The sequence below is a fragment of the Rhamphochromis longiceps genome, linkage group LG12, assembly GCF_057381845.1.
Source record: "Rhamphochromis longiceps isolate RC_006_pf linkage group LG12, R_longiceps_female_GT1.1, whole genome shotgun sequence".
In the NCBI taxonomy this organism is placed as follows: domain Eukaryota; kingdom Metazoa; phylum Chordata; class Actinopteri; order Cichliformes; family Cichlidae; genus Rhamphochromis; species Rhamphochromis longiceps.
Genome location: NC_140568.1, coordinates 20,167,015 through 20,190,685, shown reverse-complemented (window position 1 = coordinate 20,190,685; position 23,671 = coordinate 20,167,015). Strand labels below are relative to the sequence as shown.

The following is a 23,671-nucleotide window of genomic DNA, read 5'->3' as shown; positions in this document are numbered from 1 at the left end:
AACTTTAAATATTTGCATTCTTGTGTAGAGAAACTATGAAGCACACCGAAGAAAACACCAGAGGTCACAACAACACTTTGGTCTGGGAGCCTCCTGTAGGAAGCTTTATACAAAACATACACCCTGAATCTCTTCTCCGAGTCTCATGTTGGGCTGTAATTCTCTGCTGTGTATCCTACCTTCCTCTGTGAAAACCCAGGACCGAGTTGTTGACGTTCTCCCCATGACCGTTCTTGCTCTTCCTAACAGGAAATGAAGCGAGAGTGGCTGCTTCCTGTCTGAACCTGTGCGCCTTTGGCAGCCATCTTTCCTGCCTTCCCTTCTCATTTCTCTTATCTCATCTCCCACATTGTCCTCTAGCTGTCCTTTCCCCAACACCAGCATGGTTTGCTCTTGGGCAAGCTGGAGCTGTGTGATGTATTGCCACATTGGGCCTCACTGTGGGACTCTAGCCCTACTGTCACACGGGGCCAGGAGGGTTCAGGGTGAGCTTCATTGCCCTCTCACATCATGGCTGTAGGGAAACTTCCCTCTGTCTGTTCATCACATGACACCATGCCAGTCTCCATCCTTAATAGCTTTGTTTTTCTCTGGAAGTGAAGGAAGCCCAGTCTGAATCACCGTTTTATATGGAAGGACATGCATCATTAAATTCTAACATCCTTGGCTGCCCTTAGAGGCTTACAGCATAGAGACACAGCAGATTAGCAAAATGATGCTTTGTAAAACATGCCAAAGGTTTATCTCTGAAGAAGACAACGACAGCTCGCATATCACAGCAGGAAACCAGCTCCAAACACTGCAAAAACGAAGCTTCTGAGAAGATGAACTTATGTCTAAGGATTGAAGAGATGCTATCGCCTTTTATTTAACCAGCAAAACAGCTCCTTCAAACACAATAGACATAAACAACTACAACATCTTAAAAATGTATTGTTATATTGACCTGCGGTTTAAACTTTAATAATATATGGGCACTGGAATTTTTTATTTCAGACTGGGATCATTTGTTTTGTAGTCTGTAATCACGTTCAGATTAAAACATATTTAAAATGTAACTGTATGCACAGAGAAACTGTAACTTCCTCATTTTAAAAGAGGTGAGAACATTGTGATTGAGTTCGTAGTATAATATCCTATGAGATTCAGGCTATGAATGGAGATTCACAGGTTCTCCTGAGCATCAAAGAGCCAGACCAAAAAAAGTCCATGCAACTGCTAACCCAGCAACCAATGGGCTCAGCCAATCGATGACAGGTGATACAATCACCTAATAACCCAACCATATCATACACCCCAAATCCCCAATTCAAAGACAATGAATCATTTCTGCTTGACTTCCATAAGCAAAGCTTCTTTTTTTAGGTATAGACACAAAAACTGTTTGGTTGGGTTGAGACGGACACGGTCAGGTTGAAAACAACATTACAACATTAACTCTTTAGTTTTAAAAACGATGCTAAAGCTGAGACCAACGCGTCCCACTCAAGCAGCCCTATGTGACAAGTTAAGATTCAGATGCCTCTTCAAATATCAAAGCAGAAAACAATTTTTTCAATTTTCAATTTTGTTATACTAAAAACATGGCCACCGGTATACGCACTTATTCTGTCTTTATCCTCTACTTATAATGTAACACACAACAAACTAGAGGAAAAAAGGCTTTTACACCTCGTTACAGTTCATCGAGGGAGTAAAACTACTTCCTTCCACGCAGAGACCCTCTAAATCTGTCACTCGGGTTATGACACGCTAACTACTCTGCGGTGTGTTCAAGAAAACTGTGGTCACAAGAGCCTTAAAGAAAACTGTCAGTTCCTTATGATCTCTTGTCTTGCCGTGGGTAACACCTGCATGGCTGCTGCAAAATACACAGGATTTAATCTTTGCTGTCACACTGAGGAAAGGTTTTGCTGTCGCTGAAGCTGTCTCTGGGGTCTTAAAGGAGAAAGGGCAGGAGGAAGGGTTTGCTCGTATGTGAACCTTCATACAACTGCTTTCCCTGAGAAAAGCACCGACGGAGTCAGCACCTCATCTCCTCTCTCATCTCATCCGCTGCTGACACCAGCTTTCCCTCGCTTTCCACCGTCTCTCCTGGATCTGTTTCAGCAATGCCTCGCTGAGCCATTCTTCACATTTTCCACTCTGTCACTCACTGGACCCCGTCCCGCTCTCACTCAACGCTCAACTCTTGGAGCGAGAACAAAAATCTGTGTCATTGAATTAGGGCGCGCATCACCTTGTAGTTAATGCTCTTCTTTGCACTGCTGCTTTGGGAAGAAAGGCAGAAGAGAAGCGCCAGGATCAGGCACTATAATATGGCCTTATAATTGACAAACCTCTTCAATTTCCCTGGGGCTGCGTTGAACCTATTAGTGCGGCGGTTTCCAATTTAACTACAGACGGATGGGGGCCAGTAACAGGTCCAGCATCATATGCCTTGACGGTATCTGAGAAGCAGAGCTACCTATTCTTTGTTAGAAACCAGGCAGCCCACTGCCATAAAAGAGAGATCAGTTACAAAACGTATTTTAATGTAACCAATATTACATTAACTTGATCTTGCGCTTTCACAGTGAAGAAAACCACATTTTTGGGTCAGCTGTGGCTCAGGAGGTAGAAAAGGTAATCTACCAGCCTAAAAGATCCCTGGCTGCTCCAGTCTGCATGTACAAGTATCCTTGGGCAAGATCATGAACCCTGAGGTGCTCCCGATGCATTCATCAAAGTGTGAATGTTAGTTCGAAAGCACGTAGGCTGGGAAAAAAGTGCCTTTGTGAAAGGTCAAATTGGGCTGTAGTATAAAGTGCTTTAAGTCCTTGAGCAGAGTAGAAAAGCGCTATATAACAACCGTTTAATTTACCATTCCCCAGTTAACTAATTAACCTTCACTTTACAAACTGTCCAAAATAGTGATAATGTGCTTTTTTTATGCTGCGAGCCAATGCTGACAATAACCGGACTGATTTAGTGGCTATTTAACAGACCATACAGTATATGCACTATTTTTGTTTGATTTGCTGTGAATGCATTAAATTACAAAACTTGCACCAACTGCCAACAATTTCAATGCGGCGTGACCAGACCCAAACTCCGTATTATCACCTCTGTTAAGAGCTGCATCTTCAGCTACACCTGAGCAGTTTTCAGCAGCTTTCCAAGTGTGTAAAGTCAAGTGTGTGCTCATCACTTTTTCGACATTCACAAGGTTGCACACGGTGAATTCTGTGTGACAGGTTGAGACTTTTAACGTAGACTTCTACTACAATGTCCCGAGGCATCTGAGGGTGAAGATTCAGCGGAAATGTGATGCAATCGGTTGTTTTTTTGTTCATGCTGACACAATCCCTGTTCACCGGATTTGCCTCCCTGTGATTCTGGCCCACTTCCAGAAAATTTGAAGGGTCCTTGTTTTGACACACTGGAGGCGGACCGGCCTGCTGAGGTGCAAGCACAAAGACAGGGCTTCTGCAATTCTTCTTCTTTTGCAATTCATTTTTATTTATAAAGCACCAAATCACAATCATTATCAAGACCCTACAATAATACAGAGAAAACCCCAACAATCAGACAACCCTCTATAATCAAGCACTTGGCAACAGTAGTAAGGAAAAACTCCCTTTTAACAGGAAGAAACCTTCAGAACCGGGCTCAGCGAGGAGCAGCCATCTGGTGTGACTGGTTGGGGGTGAAGGGAGGAAGACAGGACAAAAGACACACTGCTGAAGAGAGCAAGAGATCAATAATAATTAACAGCACAGCTCTGGAACAAGATGACACCGAGCTGTGATGTTTACAGGCACATCCAGGTAACCTTTGATCATACCCATTGTAACATCGTTATTGAACTGCAACTTAGAAATCAGGCATATTGAAGAGGTAAACACATAATTAAAGTCGGACAAAATATAAGGGGTGCTTACTGTGACATCATCTTGACTGCACCTTCTTCCAAACTTCAGCTACAGAAAAGCATATCTTTCAGAGCATGGTTTGCCACAAATTAATATTTACCACAAGTTCATTTCATTTTACAGTTGAACAATTCAACAGCACAACCGCGAACCAACGTAGCACCTAGGCACAGGCTCTTCAATTGCCAGCACACGGCCTTCAAAATACCGTCCATATGAACAGTGAACGCATGATGAATATGCAACTAAATCCTACAGTATGGGGAAAATAAAATAATTGAAGTGCGTTTGATGTTTTCTAATAAACCCCAGAGCACAGCTAGGGAAAAAAAACAGGACTTTCATCTCTCAAAAAAGGGCCTTAGCAAACAATAAACCCACGCTGGCTATTAGTGACGATCAAGAGACAGAAAATCGTGGCTAAAAAAAATGCACCGTGGAAAGATCTATTTCAAAACAGATCTGTGGCTACAACGTAAATACGAGGAGAAGTGAACTATTCATTTATATGCATGCACTGCTGCGAGAAAAGCTCTCCTTTTCAAAAGATGTTGTCATACCTGTACATGAAAGCCTCAAAATCTGTAAAAGCATTATCTGCTCATTAACGAATATCCTGAGATCAGAGAGCATAATAATGAGCCTGGCAGTCTGGCATTAAGCTGCTTTAACAGCATTATATGTTTCAGTGTCACAGTTCGCCTGCTCCTCTCTCACAAAATCACACATTAAAGCTCATATTCTAGAGTGAGATGACACTTTATTTCCCCCCAGCACGCAGTTCTTTCTATCTATCTATCTATCTATCTATCTATCTATCTATCTATCTATCTATCTATCTATCTATCTATCTATCTATCTATCTATCTATCTATCTATCTATCTATCTATCTATCTATCTATCTATCTATCTATCTATGGGCATACATGATGAACGAACAAAAATGGAAGAGCAACCGCTGGTTGAAAGGTGGTGGAGGAGAAAAGGCGTAAAGGTGATTGAACAGGAGAAAAGAAAGGGGGGAGATGCAGGGGAGAAAGACAAAGATAGAGTGAAGGTGCGAGGAGAGAGAAAATGGGGAGATGGAAAAGGGCCAGACAAAAGTGCACAAAGAAATGCTACGTGAGTGTATTAGGAGAGAAGGAGCAGATATGTGATGAGGGGAAGTTTTCTGCCAACGAAACAATAAAAAAAGAGGATGTCTCACTTCTGCCCGAGCTCAGAAAGTGAACACTGCAGTAAAACCGGCCCAACTAATACAGTTTTGCTGCCAGCAAGACAAAGTGGTGAAGAAAAGTGGCGTAACTCCCACTGCAACCCTACACATCCTCAGCCCCTTCAACACTCCAAACTCTCCCACACCTTGGCCTGGGGAGCTGGCCAGTTACCATGCGCTTGTGCAGAGCTTGCACTTACTGAGGTAACAAAAAGAGACAGAGAGGGGCAAAAAAAAGAAAATCTTCAGAAAATTAAGTTACAGTCCTGTCCACCTGCCAGCTCCTGTAGTGCCGCAATAGACCCTGAAACAACCTTCATAGATGTCGTGACGGTTCTCGGATGAAGAGGTTTGAATCTTCTGCTCTCTGACTCATTTTGTTTGTGTACATGCATGTGTTTGTGTGACCACTAGAAGACTCTGAACTACCCTGAAGAGGTGAGTGTGTTTGAATGCACAATGGCTTCTGCTTCACACCACTTCAGCCTCATCACGTCCAGCAGGAGCCTCGTTAGCGTGTCAGCGCCGTGCTGTCACATCACTAGGGCAAGCGAGTAGGAGGCACAGCCTCAAGCACCGTCATAAGACACACAAACACACACTAACATGCAAGCTTGGCTTCACACAAACATAGCTCCACACTGCCAGACAGCAGTGCCAGGGTTACAGTTAAACAGGTTTCTTGTTAGGAGTGAGAGGCACTTTCACACACGGGAAACAAAATCCTGCTACGCTAACTTTTCCAGTCAACTTATAGGCTGACAAAACTGAAAACAGCTTTTGACAACATTCCCTTTTGAGTTATGTGATCAACAAAATTTTCTGGGATTTTTCTAGGTGGTACCAATCAGCTGGTGCTAAACTAACAAGCTAATCAGTTCCAGCTTGCTGTGGGAATTTACTGTGGCTTTAAGGGCACAACTGCATTTTACAGTAATGACAGGTATTATGAAGCCATGGAGTTAAGATGTCTATGGGGGAAAGCCATGTGGACATGACATCTGCCTGCCCATAATTACTGGACACTGACTTTTTTAGCTACTGCATACTGGCTTTCCTGCAAAAAAAAAAAAAAATCAGCCTTTTCAAGTGTATAATTGTAAAGATGAAATGGTTTTATGTAATAAAAACAAACTTTCATCTGGCTTCTCCCCCCCCTTTTTTATATTTTCCATTATATTTGTGGAATAAAATGAGTCACTTACGTTTTTATTTTACAAATATATTTGAATTTGAAGAGTGAAGGAACTGAGATGATGTCTTTGTGCACTATCCCATTGTATGTGATTCACAGAGTACTGTGCAAAGGTCTTGAGACAACCTTCAAATTTCTTTTTATTTTGCTAGGAACATGAGAAATAGGTGAAGAGATTTATTCAAATGTGCAAACATACATGGAAATACAATATATTTCCATGCATGGAAATATATTGTACACAGTTGTACAATTCAAATGAGTTTAAAGGTCAGACCGCTTTTATTTTTCAACACAGCCTGAACTCTCCTAGGCAAGCTTTCTAGATAGTTCCCCAGGCTACTTGAAGGACACTCAAAGCTCTTCTTTGGATGTTGGCTGCCTTGCTTTTACTGCATTTGCACTGTGTTTGGGATCATTGGAAGTCCAGATGGTATTGTGCATGTCGGGTCAAAATCTGACCGTACATTTCTGTGTTTACAGTTTTACCCTAATTCTCATCCTTAAGAATGGCTTCTTGACCGTCACCCTTCCACTGAGATCATTTCTGATGAGAAAGAGCAAATAGTGGATGGATCAGCTGAAGGGTCAGATGCATCCTTTAGGTCCTGTTACAGGTCTTTGCTGGATTGTTTTTTCTTAAGGGCATGGCTTTCAGACACTTTTCATCTTCTATAGATAATTTTTTAACCCTGCCACTTCTTCTTTTGTCCTCCACTTGTCCTACTACCTCAGATGTTTTAAAATCAGTAGGTCATCAGGAATCACCTTGGTGTAAAAATATAGTGGTAACAATTTTATGCAGGCAATTTCATAACATTCTTGCATAACACTTCTTGTATGACTGCTCAAATGTTTAAGAGGTCACTATTAAATGTGGTGGTGCAGTAATTTCACTACATTAAGAGAGTTGACTATTTTAGCTTCCCTATTTTTGCATTGCATTAGCGATATTTGAACCACCTCTAAATGCAATTTGGTGCAACAGCATCATGTTATTGAAAACAAAATCTCCACGACTGTCTGGAAGAAATGGAATATACTGGACTGCATTGCAGGTATACCCGCTAAAATGACAATACTGTCAGTGGCATTAATATCTTGATATTTGTGAGTGATTCCAAACATATGGCCAAGCTCTTACAGCTCATCATACATTGTTGACATGCTCTGTTCAGCAGGGAGAAAGTGATATACACAAGTGCAATTCCCACACCACATGGTGCAGTATTCAGCCGTGACGACACAATATTTCACGTCAGGCGTCACACCGCTACAACAGACTGTACATCAGTGAAATCAGTGAAACCCATTTACATGCTCAGCAGAAAGCTGACTGACGGCCAGCCCAAATCGGAGCCGACTTTGAGGAACAGCTCGCGTGGTTCACTGTCTGAACTTAAGAAAATAATTCCAGCAGCGAATCAAAGAGGAAGATTTCATGGATACCCAGGATCCATTATTGCACAAAAAAATATGAAGTGGAAGATAAGCGGCGATGGCGGAAGGGGCTAGATGGAAAAAAAATTGCACAGAATATTACATTTGACAAATAAAAGAAGTCTGACTCACTGAGATGAACAGTATGCAGTAAATTAGTTTGCTGAGATGGGCTTTTATAACCCACTTCATGGCTGTCAGACACGGTCAGGTCTTATCAGAGGAAACGCCTGGCTACATTAAAGCAAGCTGTCACTGTGCCAGAGTACAGTGCTCAGCTTTGATCAGCAGTAAACTGGACATGGTGTGAGAGAGGTCAGTGTATATCAGACCACCCGGTAGGGTGATGAACATTTTATCTACTGTACCCCGTGACAGATTTACCAAAAACAACTTCACCTTAAGTATGTTCTACTTTCCCGACGAGTTATTAGGCCCAGACCTTTTCCCAGCTGAATCACAAGTGTAATCACATTTCTGCTGTGTTCATAACTCAAATTTAATGAAGAGACATTCATCTTTTGTCCAGTCATAATCGCTCATTTTAAAAGCTCACTTATTTTCACTGCAGCGTTCCCTTTTCGATTATTGAGTCTATTAAGAGGAACCAATTCATGCTTGCTAAGGGCAGATGTCAGGGCTGAATGTAATCGGGGTCACGTCCTTGTTGCAAAGTTGCTGTTGGTTTGCTAAAAGCTTTTATTGAGCTCAAAGCCTGACCACAGATTCGACAGACCTCATCAAAGCCTACAGACGTGACAGAGTGGCACGCTAACTTTTGAGGGTCAAAGTATTTTGAGAAACCCATTATACAAACCCACTTTTCAGTAAACCAACGGTAAGGTAACATTAAAGAATCTGCAAATGAAAACTACAAATATGAATATGGATGATAGTGTTATGTGAAGGTGTGGTTTGGACGCGCCTGTCTCACAATGAAAGGTCATTTTCAGTTCAAGAACACAACTTTATGCTATCGAGGTTCTAACAGCTCATTACGCCAGACCTCGGAGATCCCTTAATTATTAATGGTAGATTCGACACAGTGCTGGAAACATTGCTTAAAGAATTCGGTCCATATTGACATGACAGCATCACGCAGTCACTGCAGATTTGGCGGCTGTAAATCTCCCTTTCTACCACATCCCAAAGGTGCTCTGTTGGATTGAGATCTGGTGACTGTGGAGGTAATTTAATTACAGGGAGCTCATTATGTTCAATGAACATGATAATTTGAGCTTTGTGACATGGCGTGTTATCCTGCTGGAAGCAGTCATCAGAAGATGGGTACACTGTAGTCGTAAAGGATGAACATGGTCAGCAGCAGAACACTCAGGTAGGCTGTGGTATTTAAACAATGCTCGGTTTGTACTAAGGGCCACAAAGTGCGCCAAGAAACCATTTCACCACCACCACCAGCCTGGACTCTTGATATATAGCAGGATGGATCGAGGATTTCATGTTATTTACACCAAACTCCGACCCTACCATCTGGATGTTGCAGCAGAAATTGAGAACAAACAGTGAGGCAGTGTTTTTTCCAGTATTTTGTTCTTCAGTGTCAGTTCTTTGGCTATCCGATTCAACCGCACCATGTTCAAGGTCACATAAATCATCTTTCTTCCCCATTCTGATGCTCAGTTTGACCTTATGCAGGTCATCTTGGCCATGTCTACATGCCTTAATGCAGCAGTCCCCAACCTTTTTTGAGCCACGGACCGGTTTATGCCCGACAATATTTTCACGGACCGGCCTTTAAGGTGTCGCGGACAAATACAACAAAATAAAACTAGTACCGGTACCGAAAAAAAGAAGATTTATTCATAACACACGTGAAAAGACCCAGGAAAACCGAGTAAACGATCAAAACGATAACAAAATAACGCTGAAAACCGATAAAATCCTGAAAACCATACATTTCACACCTGAGCCTCAACTCTCGCGGCCCGGTACCAAACGACTCACGGACCGGTACCGGTCCGAGGCCCGGGGGTTGGGGACCGCTGCCTTAATGCACTGAGTTGCTGCCATGTGATTGGCAGATTAGACATTTGAGTTAATGAGCTGTTTCAATCTAGTATCACAAATGATTACGGCATTGAATGACGTATGTACAGTGACTGAAACTAGAAGGCTGCCAGTATAATCATGTCCCAGTGTTTCTGTTTACCATCTTAAATGTGACTTTAATACCAGAATCAGAACTACTTTATTAGACTTTTTTGTATTCTTTTGTCACTTAAGTCATTTCTCACTTACAGTACTATATGTGAAGCTTGTCCAGGGCTTTCATTTCTCACATACTGGGCACAAGGGCTGACTTTCAGGCAACACTTTCTCACCTTTTCAAAAGCTGACAGCAGAGTTGCAATATTTTGTGACACTGCAGGATCCCTCTGACTGTCAGTCTTCTACATCAAGCCTCTTAAATGACAACAAGCTGAAGTTCGTGACAAAACAAAGAGGCGAGAGAAAGCGCTGAGGGCTCGCCACAGACTCGTATAAACCTCGAAAACTTATGGGGAAAGAAGTATAGCCTCTGTGAATTCTATGTAGAATTATTCAGTAGCTTAGAAGCAATAACAATGAAACAAAATAATTGTATTCTGCATGCATTTATCATTTATCCTTCACAACGTTGTGGAGAAATTTTGGTCCACTCTTCTTTGCAGCGTTGCTTCAGTTCATTGAGGTTTGCAGACGATTGTTTATGCACAGCTCTCTTGTGGTCATACTATAGCATTTTAGTTGGGTCGAGGTCTGAACTTTGCCAGATTTGTTGGTGTGATTGTGATCATTGTCCTGTTGCATGACCTAATTTTGGCCAACTTTAGTATTTGGACAGTTGGCCTCACATACAACACTTTGGTATAAAAATTTGTTCATGGTAAACTTGCTGTCAATTTCCCATGGCTGACAAACCCAATCATCACACCTCTACCACCGTGCTTGACAGATGGTATGAAGTGTTTGCGCTGACATCCTGTGTTAGGTTTTTGCTGAATGTGGTGCTGCTTCAATTTCAGCAAGGCTGGCAAGATTCCCAACACGACTGACTGACATCCAGCCTCCATGAAACCATGACAGAGTCTCTACCATGTTTACCTGATGAAGGCTGTATCTCTCTACTGACCTCCTGTGTACAAATTGATGACAATTTCAATTGAAACCTTTTGGTCATCACTTACTCTTTAGCCATTTTCATCCTTAAGATTAGTTTCCTGACATCCACCTTTCCACTGACACCAGATGAGGCTTCAGTGAACAGTAGATGGATCAAATGAAGGGCCAGATGCATGTATTTGTGGGATTTTGAGATACTGCTCATCTGACGTAGATAGTTTTTTAGACCTGTTACTTCTGCTTTTATACTCCACTTGACCAGTTCCCTCAACTTTTTTAAAGACATACTGCACAGCATACCGAGCTTTGTCAAGTTAGGTGCAAAATACTGTTTTATGTTTGTCAGCCTGTGTTATGTCTGGCATTTAACTGAAGACAAGCCAACAAATTATGTGTTTTTGGGTGTAAGCTGCTAATAATGTTACACAATAATTAACATCCTTCTTATTTTATCAAGAACACTCCCAGCACTCCATCATTCACGTTCATATCAAGGTCAATTGTTTAGTCATATGTAATATAGTTTTATATGGGAAGGAACACTTTTAATCTTTATGCTATCTTCCAGATAAAGCCACTCTTTTTATCTGTGAATCAATAATGTGTCAAAATATAGAAAAAGTAACAGCGATAACAAAAAACTAAAGATGTTGTAGTTGTCTTCATTGCTGACCAGCATATCTCTCTCTAACTGAAATGCATCCAACAAAACACGAAGGAGGCAACTGCTGTTTCAGCTTGATAAAAACTGACCCAGAGGCAACACTTTTACACACAGTTTGCAAACCTGTATCGACAGTGAAACGACATTATTATCATTATCATTACTTCCTGAGTTATGACGTTTGATAACGGCCAGAAAAGGATTATTGCAAAACATCATGATGCAACTGTGAAGCAAACCTTAGACCTTCAGGATATGAAATGTCATCATTTCACCATTTCATTCTTTAAGAAGTTTGTGTCATACTTTGTCACACTTCACTTATCAGTTCTTGAGCAATGGCCAAACAAGGCCTTTGTCAAATCATGGTGACCCTTTTACAACCAAACCAAAATTAAAATCAGCTCATCAGTCCAAGGACATTTGTGTGGAATTAGAAGAAATTCCCTCATTCCTGAAATATTGTGTTCAAGAGTATAGCACAGACAAGCTGACAACATAACTCCTCCACACCGTGGCGGTTGCTGGCACGAGGCATAAAAATTGATGGTGTGAGCAGCTCCTCTGAATAGCACAAGCAGAGTTTGGCTGCCAGGAAAACCTGGCAAATATTCCTCATATCACAGGCTACTGCAGGATGCTCCTCATGCTGGACAGTCACAGGACTTGGACTCTTACCAACAGCCATGATTTAGAAGTACTAACAGGTGACACGCAGACAGGAGGAGCAAAAAGTGAGAATGCCTCGCATTGACATTAGGCAGAGCCTGCTGGGCAGCCAACAACCAAAATAAGTGATGTTTTTGTGTAATGCATATGAAAAGTAAGCTTGAGTTTATCCCACGCCTTGTTAAGGAAATACATCCTTTGTGTTCATGAGTTTAAACAGTTGTGAGGGCAGCATAGAAATGCACACATAAAGAAAAACACAACAACTGACTACTATCTATTTTTTTTACTTACGACCGGCCGTCAAGCTGCAGTTAGAACTGGACCACGTAGTTTATTATTGTACACCTGACAGGAGGGCTGTCGAATTCATGGCTGGCATTTTTTCAAATCTTACAGCATGTAAGCTAGTTTTTCTTTTTAGTTTCGTTTAACTGTAACAGCCTTGGCCTTCACGTTGTTACCAGTGTGTGACAAATAAGTCAGAAAGTGTTGGAGAACAACGGCAATCATCCCTTCGCAGATCCCTTAAATATATTTCAGATGCTAGCATTGAGCTTCCACTGCAAGCTAGCAGTTCTGTGATTGGCTGTTTATTAACACAAAAAGTAGTCTGATGTTCAGATTACTTTGGGATGATGTTTTCCATCCATTGCAGCCGCTCACGGACACCTGGCTTATCACTTAGATGCTGTTGAGGCAGCCGTCCCTTTTCAGCATTAGCGGTTTGTCGTGCCTCCACACTGCTAAAGGAAGGTCTTTCGTTTTTTTGTAAAGCAAGTGAAAAAGCTAAGTCTGAGGCAGAAAATCCCACACTGTCTTTGTGTATTCACTGAGTCTGATCAAGGGAGTTCTGAGTTTGGCTCGCCGCAACCGCTGGCAGCCCGAATTGCGTCACTGCAGCTCTGATCTCAGTCAAAAGATGTTTTCAGTAAATGTTAGACCATACGGTGTAGATCAAAGACACTCTATTGGTTACAGCAGGAACACTCTGTCCCTTTTCAACGTGACAGCTAGCTAGCACTTGGCAGATTCTCTGTGTTATGAAGCCGCACGGAAATTCTTCAACACAACAAACAGAACAAGACTCACTTTATTTATCATATTTTGGAGCAGCTCTATCTGCAACAGACTGGAAAGAGTTATTTATCTAGGAAATAAAAGCACCCAAGATGAGAGTGATGATACTTAAAGACACTGCTTCGACATGCTAGAACAAGATAAGAGATCGGCCCATAAATGGATCCAGGAGAGAGGCTCGTTTAATCAAATAATGCTGTGATCATGCATACGTCTTTATTAGCAGGAGCAGCAGCAGACAGACGGGCTGAAACAGACAACAGTTACTGATCTGACTGACCTCCTAGAGCGGGCTGATAAGCAACCAGTGCAGAGAGTGGCTGTAAAGCCGCTTCCTTGATGAAAAAGTAAGATATCTGCTTTAGAAGTTCATGCGCTGGATTAGAAGGAGATGTGGAGATGCACTTTAGCTACCAACGCCAGTGGTTTCCAGGGGATGCACAGCCTGCTCATCACTATAATGCAATGAGGATAAAGAATCATGTGTACCGTTTCACAGGTAACCGCCAGTCAAACTAAACAAGCAACTTTTCACTCTGGTACCTTGTTGCAGACATCTGCCTCTATAAACAAAGCATGTTGTCAGATAAGTGATAAAAAACACGGGCAGATGACTTCATAATTAAAAACAGGCACGCTTTGATGGGATGGATGGCGAGGTGTCTGAGCGCATGTGAGAGTGAAGGAGCAGGGAAATGTGCGCGGTGTTATTATCCTTCCCTCCGCTCTGTCACCTTCCATCAGGAAAACGTTCCACCTCTCCCTCTGTTCCTCTTCTCTCCTCACCTCTGCCTGCTCCCCCCCCTCCCTCTCCACGGCGCTGCTGCTCCTGTTCCTTTCCTGCCAACACGCAAGTGGATTTCACCAAGCTCGGTGCACTGGAGAACCTAAGCACAGGGTCTACCAATAGGCTGAGCATCATTTTGCTGTTGCTATAAACATCCACTCGAAGTTTCATATACATGCACACTCATTTATGTATGATTCATCTCTTGCAAGTCGAAATACACCCAGTATGAGAATGTAGTATGACATCTTCTCACGCAGTGTGTCAGCTTGTGCACCGCTTTCTTCTTCAGGTAACTCTGTCTGCCTTGTTTCTATTTCTACCTGCTTCTTCTTCACATTTCGATACCAAATGTGCATTTTAGAGTCGCTGGACTCTCTGCTTATTTTCTTTCTTCTGACGCAAGTGGGATTTCACAGTCAGAGCTGATGCATACAGTACCTGACCTTTACCACGTACATCGCAGGGATCCTTTTTACAGCTTCCTCCCACAGACCACCAGAACAGTTCCCACACACACTTACTACTTACTAAACGACAATAAAGAAGAAAAAGGAAAAAAAAAGAAAACAACACACAAACGCGCCACCCTCTTTTCTGGTCTACAGCATAACAAGTGCTCGAGCACATTCACAGGTAGCATCCAAACCACAACTACTGCTGTTTGTCAGCTCAACACATAACAGAAGATGAGAGCTTTTGACTTGTGGCACTTTCAACCATAATTAGTCAGAGAGGGCATTTAGCCGAGGGAAATAGGGCAGAGAAGAAGAGGTTCTCACGCTCGTGAAACAAAAACAAACAAAGAGCTGCTCCATCAACACAGCAGCCAACAGCTGCTGATAGAGGTTATCTCTGCAGTCACACATGGGCCAGCTCACAACAGTGACTGCACACACACATGTGGCACGTATGCAGAAATGACCTGCACGCTGCTCTCTGTTGCAGTTCAAATTGATTTATTGTATTTATGTATTTTCTCAACTTTGTGAGAAAATATCAACATCATGACCTATTAAAGCAAGGGTGTCAAACATAAGGCTCGCGGACCCAACAGAGACTTCAATATGGCCCCACTCGACAGCTTTGGAAAATGTGAATGTGGGTATTTTAACTGTATTTCCCCAGGTTTTAAAGCTTTTCTTATTGATGAAGACCTTCCCCCGTGCAACAGATAAACAATTAAATAACAGAAACCTTCTTGTTTTTTTCACTACTATAGAAATATCTGTTTTTACAGCGTTTTTATCATTACATATATAATAATTACATGCCAAAGCTTCATCTAGTCCATCAACCTCACACTGTTTTCATATTTTTAATAAAAACAATGTATATAATTACAGCAAAGTTCAACAATTACTTACGTCAGATCAGTGATCACAAAACTAACACACAGGACACTTATTATAAACCAGCCTTTATAGCCCCTTTGAATATAAAACAGAACAGAATACAACACACATAAAACCCCTTTTTCTTTTCCTTTCATTCACATACATCAGTCTCTGTGTTTGTGGACCATAAATGGACCCCATATGTATTTGAACTTGCCCTCCCTTAAGTAATTTCTTCTTTTCCAGCGGTACATTGATAGCATTTGTTTTGACAATTGTTTTCTTCTTGTAATTTGCAGACTGAGGTCCATTAGTGTCCTTTCATTCTTACTATATTTATATGTTTCTGAATATAAACCAAGAAGGCAAGACTTGGGATCTGGATAAACTGGTTTCATTTCCCATCACAGTCAGTACATCTTGCAAATTTTTTTTATTTCCATAAAAATCCATAATGCATCCAAACATAAAAACAGAATCTGCTCTTCCAGGTAGCTGCTGACTGACTACCTCGTACCAGACAAACTGAGATAAGGGAGTGGCTTCTCTTAAATATTTATGAACAACATAACAATGTTTACCAGATATTTAACCACTGGATTTTTGTTACGTATTTGTAGCATTATGTTTAAATATAAAGATGTGGAAAAAGGTTCCGATCTTGAGTTTCTCTTCCAGAGAAATTGATCATGATGGACCTCAGCTGTGGAGCCCAAGAATACAAAATAACAATATAACATGTCTTACCTCGTTTACTGAAGGGTAGATGTAACAAAGACAAATAGCCTGAACCTCCCCTATAAATGACACATTTTTTCATCCTCAGAAGAAAATCCACATTTTGTTGTAATGTAATGTAAGTATTGATTCTGTCAGTTGTAAATAACATTAATGATATCTGTTGATTTATTTAACAATGTCTTCCATAAGTGGCACACAGTTAGCATCAACAATATCCTCTAAGCTAGGTACAATCAGAGCTCGGAACTTGCTAACGCTGTATTTTAACTTCATTTTGTTATCATTACATTTGCTGTTACATCACACTTATTTCTTGCTATATAGCATGTTTTGAAACAGTGAGTTTTTTTTAATGCTGCTGTATTTAACATCTGAACAAACATACTAAAAAGTAAAGCTGACCAGACGTGCACAAGTTCAGCCACGGTCATGGTGGTGCACTGTTAGCTAAACCTTAACACTCTTTCAGGTCACAGAAACGCTGGAATCCATATCGCACATTCACAACAATCAGAGTCTAAATTCAGCCGAACAATCTTCAATACAAATCAGATCAATATTAGATTGACGATGTGAATTGAAATATTTACATTTTCATTGTTCTTCGCACTCAGCGGAGAAGAACAGATTTAAGTGACTTTATGGTGTTACAGAATTTTGGATGCATACTTAATAAGTGTGAATGTTTGTTGCTAAATGAGATTGAGGGATAGAGCACAAATGGTGATGATGAGGGTTTCTGGGTTATGTCACCTACATATGATCTTGATACATATAAAAAGGAAAAGTGCTTAAAATCCAAGCAGTGGCTGCAGTGTGAAATCCATCAGACAGGCCACAAGTGTTGGTATATGATGGAAATGCCAGATAAGCCCGTGTATTTTGCTGTGGGGGTGGCTGTAGTGAAAGGGGATCAGTCCACAGCAGTGTTTAGAGGTTTAAATGCCCCTCTGGGGAGGAAAACGGATCGATCCTTCTTGGCCGAGAGTCAATTCTCCCCCTGCCTTCAGCTGGATATCTATTCACACTATGCTTATATGAGCCTCTAAGGCTTCTCTTATACTATATCCATAAAGCATTGCTAGTCGGGATTTCACCACAGACTGGTGTTTTTCACCAGTAACTCTGCTGTTCTTTGCTAGTAACTATACTGAGATGAAATCCATGCCCTGTATGTTTTTGAGTGCCAATTAAATGCAGATGTTCTAAGGCTACTCCCTCCATAACCGGGCCCTGCTTCGTCGTTTGCGGTGGCTGTGTTTTCTTGTCATGGCACTCTGATTAGAGAGAGTCATGGAGATAAAACATAGCTGCTGTCTCATTAGTTTGAGTAACTCGGCCTGGCTACCACCCACAGATCCTCCCAAACCCATGGGAGCAAAGGGCAGCCCTGCACAGCCTGCAGGGACGGGACCCAAACATCATAACAGGCAGAGGGCACCAATCACACAAGCAACAATTACTCACATGCAAAAACAGAAGCATTTATTCAGAAACACACACAGTGGATATCAATCATACTTAACCTTTTTTTACAACTCTTAGCAAAAAAGGAAACAGCCTCAGAGGGCAAGCTCACTGGCTCTGCGACAAAACGGGGTTTCCCCACAGGGACACTCCATAAGCCTGCAACAAAGCAAGTGGCTGAGGGTGACCTGCTGAGCTACAGCAAACATCCGATGTGAAACAAATGCATCACACTCAACGCTATAGCAAAACAAGCTCGCCGAGATCCCTCCACTCAAGCGGCGCTACAACAACATCGCAACAGCCTGGAAGCTAGGCCTCATGGGAGTTTGAATCGATGACGACGAAGGACAGAGGTGTGCCCGTGTGGAAGGACAGCAAAAGAGAGCGCAGAGGAGGACAAAGCGGAGGAGGCACCGAGCATCCAGACCTACTGTCCATCAGCCTCTGCCGTGACAGGTTTATCCCAGCCGAGGGGGAAGGTAACACGGTGAACAGCACAGTGAGGAGCGATAAACGTCAGGCCTAGCCCCCGTGTCGTGGTAATGGCTGACAAACGACTCAGTGGTTCATCTCACAGACACATGTGCAGCTCTGTGTTTTATCAAAGGGGGGGACGTCAACGAGAACAGCAGAAAAACAGGCAGCTGCTTGTACTACAACCTACCTGACAGCCATTCACAAATGGAGTTGTCCTCATAGTCAGCACAATCGACAAGAGCATGTTGGAACAGTAGAAAAATACTGATATACCAAGTTTGACTGACTATAAGATACATTATGCTAATATTAATATTTTTCTAGATACCCCAATCTACTTGCTGGTTTCTAAGCACTTTTTTTGTTACTATTTAGTTTAAAAGGGGCAAGCAGACCACAGACCACTGTGACCGCTGCCATATTCCTCTGCATTTATAGCCTGAACTACACCCATCTGTTGAAAGACACTTACACGGTTATTACTTAATGCATTTGCAAATTGGTCTGACCTTTTAGGAATTTGAGCTCTGTTCAATTCTATCTGTATTCCTCAGGGCGCTGCAGCTATTTATTAATGCTGATGAATCACGCACACTGATGACAAGTGACACAGTGCAGACCCGTGGACAGTGAAGTTACCTTCTGTACATCCTGCGAGAGTGTCCCTGCACTTCTCGTGTTACATAACACTTTCAAATACAGCAACTCCAGCCTCTAACTTAAGAGAGTGGAAGCTCTTGTCGTCAGACTTTTAAAAAAAAAGGAGTTTCAGAGCATCCTAACAAAGATGTCACAATAAATGGCTAATAGAGTTGTAATCAACCACAGCTGACTGTGAAGAATAATAATTGAGAAAGCTGCGATTTCTCCAAGGCTGCTCTTAACAGATGCCTACAACCTCCTCCCCCCCTTTGCTTCACACACACACTGGAACAAGCATGACGGGAATCCTCACAAAGAGAGAGTGTTGATCGTTGGTGGAGAATTACAAAAAAGCATCTGGGCTTATTTTAAAAGGTAGCAGTCATCTGAGAGAATTACTGCAAGCCAAACAAAGGCTGTGGTGGCTTGGATTTTACTCTAAAGCGACACGTAGTAACAGGAAAGGGGGGGGGGGTCGGCATTTACTGTTAGCGCGTTATGGCCAGAGGCGATCGATCCCTCAGTCGAGATAATGTTGGCCTCATGCTGTCTCACAGAGCTCGCATTAAATGCAAAATTGAGGACAAAGTTCTGGATTGCACGCGCCGTAGTTCAAACATGGCGGGGTATCGATTGTCTAATAACTGTGAAACCAGATTGTTCCATTTTCTGTATGTAGGTGTGAAAACTTACAGAAACTGAAGTCATGTAGCAGCAGGATAAGAAATGACTTAGATCCTAACAACATACTGTAACTCGCTGAATTACAAACTGTTTAACACATGAATAACAAGACAGAGTGAGGTTTACACTGAACTGCATCTCATTTGTCTGATGGATGCACAACTGCTAAATCATGGTGACCTTTGGCAAGGTCATGGCATCCCAACAGCTGCATGAAGGCATTTCTGGCTCAATATGTAACTGCTACACTTTAATTGGCTCTATGCTTCACATTCATCTTGTGGCAGTGCCTCTTGGCTCTACCTGTGGCTCATATACACGAGCCTCAAAGCAATCGGGGCTCTCATTTACTCTCTTGGAATGACTGTGGAGTTTGTGTACCAAGCGCATTAAAGCTGGTTTGGCCCAGATTGGATAATATGACATCATCTGCTATGAGGACATCCTAAAATACCTGATTATTTATCAGTAAACATGTATACAGTACATTGAGTCCATTGTTATGGTTAAATTTGTGTTATCTGTGCTTTCCTTGGCACCGGCATCTGTGTCATCTGTGCACACTCTTACCTGTGTCTTGTCGAAACTGGTGCATGGACTGCAGGTCGATGATGTAAGGAGAGAGCTGAGCATCCACCTGTCCTAGAACTACACTTCCCCGGGCATCCCCCTTCAGCACGTTTTCTATATGGTGGCAAACTGCTGCGGTGTAGGGCCTCCAGCGTCCATGTTCGTTCAGCCATTCCCAGACCACCACCCTGGCGAGGTTCTGAGGGGGGTACCCCAGCCCATTTACGGGCACCAGCAACCCGGATCCTGGACGAGCCATCTCCTCTGTGGTGTCTGCGCTTCGGCTGCTGGCAACGTCCTGTGCTAGAGCACCACTGCGACCCTGTCAGTCAGCTGACAAAGAGGGGCTTTTTCATCATTGCCAAACGGAAAAAAGCTTGAATCAGCGATTAGCGTGGCAGCCCCCAGTTATCTCATGCTGCTTTCAAGCAAACAGCTCCGCTGGAGTCATCGTCTACAGGTACTTTCTGACTTCTCCGTCTTTGATCATGCAAAAAGCAGCCTGCGTCCTCCTGTGTCTTGTCGCGTTTGAAGTGGCAGATGTTGATGCTGATGATGCTGATGATGTGATTTGCAGCTTTAGCAATCTCAGTCCTCCACAGCCAACCACAGCAGATCTGCAGCAGGTAGACAGGAGATACTCTCTAAACAGAAGACAAGGTGCACAGGCACACTGGCAAACAAAAGCTGTGATTTATCCTCTGAGTAAGCAGTCAGGCATTGTTTTAGAGGACCTGACACAAATCTAACCTGCTCCGTGCTGTAGCACAATAACCGGCCTGTGCCAATTCGTTTTGTTTACTTAAAATGTAGTGAAGAAATTTGTCTGGGGATTTTTGTTGTTGTTGTTTTGTTGGCAACAAAATAATTCTAATCAAGTGAGTGTTTCAGGAGCAGAGCACAAAAGGCCAGATGCTACTATAATTACAGCAGACAGAATATCACTCAGACATTTTTTTAATTATTATTTTTTGCATAAGAAGCTGTTCAGATGCAGTCAGTGCCATAGACTGCCTCTGTTGATTCAATTCTCAGTCTGTCTTAAGCCTCATATTGAATTTTCATTTATGGCATAAAAAACACGCTTGAATTAATAGCGGCGATACAGACCTGTAGGCTGCAGCTGTGGTGCCACACATCTGTCAGGTACAGGCTGCATTTTCACTGGATCCGGACGAAAATCAGATTATCAAAGGTGGAAGAGGAAGAAAGAAAAGAGGGGGGGAAAGCCCGAGGTAAAGCGCACCTTTTCACATCTGTGATTTCTACGTTTCCTTATCGCTAAACACCCCAAATCTTCCCCGAACCCACCTCCAGTAATCCGGTGTTTATTACAGAAAATCGACACGTCGCGGTATTCCCGTGAATCCGCCACGGTCTCCACCAGCTTGTTGGTCCGCTGTGTAAAGTGAACGCATGCCCCAGTTGCACGGTTTTTCAGTGCAGAGCGAAGCCGCCGCTGCGCTGCTGTGCGCGCTCCTTTCCCCGTGACGCCAAACAGACAAACATCCACGCAGTACACGCACGATCCCCGCCTAACCCCAAATAATCATCGCAACAACAATAAATGTCCAAGCACACCTGTATGAAGAGCCCATATATATATATATATTTTTATAAAATCAGTCAAAGTGTCAATAAAAAGGCGAAAAGATTTATACAACTTCCGGTCCCCAATTTCAAAATAAAACCCTTGCATGGGATAAGACTTAGTGATGGGATTTCCGGCTCTTTTTAAAGAGCCGGCTCTTTCGGTTCGGCTCACTAAAAAGAGCCGGCTCTTTCGGCTCCGAACCGGCTCTTCAGGTTGTTTTGTTGCTTTAATTAATTTATTATTAACAATAATATAAAATTATGCACAAAAGGAATTACTAACGTAAAAACAAGTGGTTTTATTTATATATGTTTATATATAAATATATGCGGTGGCCCCTAGAGACAAAACACGTACAAACTCCAAAACACATTTCTAGCATGAACTGAACTTCCAAAGCAGAGCTACTAGATCACTTAAATTACACAATTGAAAGCATGTGTGTATTGTTTGTGTATTTATACACAGGCACTCATATATATATTCAAATAATTAAAAAAAAAAGTTCATTTACCTGTTATTACCACACACCAAATCCGGTCGTTGGTACTTGCTGGCTTGTGTAGCCACAAGATAACAAAGGCTCAACACTGCGCCCAGCATCCTGGAGCACTTCTGTTGTCTTTTGTACGTGTTTTGAGTTTTTATGTGCTTCTGAGTTTTTATATGCTTCTGAGTTTTTACGTGCTTCGGAGTTTGTACGTGTTTTTACGTGTTTTGGAGTTTTTACGTGTTTTGGAGTTTGTACGTGTTTTGGAGTTTGTACATGCTTCAGAGTTCGTACGTGATTTGAAGTTTGTATGTGCTTTGTCTCTAGGGGCCACCGTAAATATACTTTTATTTATTCACTCCACATAAAATGTAATAAATAAATCATATAATACAAAAATCAACTATTCACATTTCAAGTTTTAACTATTTAAATTTTCAGCTTTTTCCTTTCACAAATTTAAAGTGAAAAGAACACAAAACACTGCAAACCACAACACAATTAAATATAAATTATAATATGAAAACTAAAAGAACATGCATATTCTCTGTCATATGGACCTGCATGAATAAACTTTCTCAATCCTTTATCATCTGCAACCGAAAATAGTTGTGGATGATTACTATACCTTTCTAATGTTGTTGTCCCTGCCTCTCTTTCTCTCTCTCTGGCTCTGTTCCTGTGCTACTGAGTGTAACTACCGCCCCTCCCCCCTCTGCCCAGCGTAAAGCACAAGGCTCGCGTGCAGAGTGAAGCGGAAAAAAAGTGCGAGAGAGAGGCTGAGAGAAAGAAAAAAAAAAAAAACCCCACGTGACGGTCGCGATAAGGTGACGGCTCGCGTCGTTCACGTCAAAGAGTCGGCTCTAAGAGCCATTTCGTTCGCGAACGACCCATCACTAATAAGACTACAGTGAAGAAAGGGAAGCAGACCAGGTAATGTGGAAACAACAAAGCAATATATTAAGACACTATCGTACAATTGCTTATTAGTTTTTAAATTTATTTATATTTCATAAAACATACAGATCCAGCTCTATCTGGCATAGGGTTATACAAATCATACAAGATTGCACAGAAAGTCCCATGAACTTTTGTTTCAGGGTCAGCCATTAAAGACACGAATCTACAAATAATAAAGAGCAAGCTAGCGGCTAAAATTAATTTTAAAAAAATCGGTGGCTGTCTGGTGGTTGCATTTAATTTTTCACAGTCTGTGGTGGATTGCAACTTGTGCAAGTCATGGCTAAATGGTTGCCCACAGTTTAATGGTGTTTGGTGTTGCACACTCATGGCCGCTTTGGATCTCAAGACAATCTTTCTGCAAATATTCGCAGTCTGACTGGTAATGACTGCAAACACTCTCAGAGATCGATGAAGGTTTGTAAATATTAATTTATAAATGCAAACAGATGTTGCCATCAATCTCAATGAGTCTTTGCACGACTCAACTTACCTCCAGTTGTACTCTTCCTATAGAGCAGGAAGGCTGCTGAGCTCAAATGTAATAGTCTGATGTGAATTTGCTGTCTATGTAGACAGCAAATTTCAACAATTTGTCACAGTTATGAGAAACAGAT

The 23,671-nt window shown here is 42.0% G+C and overlaps 1 protein-coding gene across 4 annotated transcripts in view; it reads right to left on the bottom strand.

Moving 5' to 3' along the window:
- Window positions 1–21,582, bottom strand: part of dtx1 (deltex 1, E3 ubiquitin ligase) — a 53,343-nt gene extending 31,761 nt beyond the window's left edge. The window contains exons 1-3 of one of the 4 annotated variants that reach the window (XM_085425123.1): window positions 21,322–21,582; window positions 21,121–21,174; window positions 20,011–20,627 (exon numbers count right to left, since the gene is read on the bottom strand). In XM_085425123.1, coding sequence (XP_085281249.1) covers window positions 20,011–20,269 — 259 coding nt within the window. In that variant the 5' untranslated portion in view covers window positions 20,270–20,627; window positions 21,121–21,174; window positions 21,322–21,582. Of the gene's footprint in view, window positions 1–20,010; window positions 20,628–21,120 lie in introns of all 4 variants that reach the window. The other 3 variants (XM_085425122.1, XM_085425124.1, XM_085425125.1) reach the window with 3 other exon arrangements.
- Between the last annotated feature and the right edge of the window lie 2,089 nt (window positions 21,583–23,671).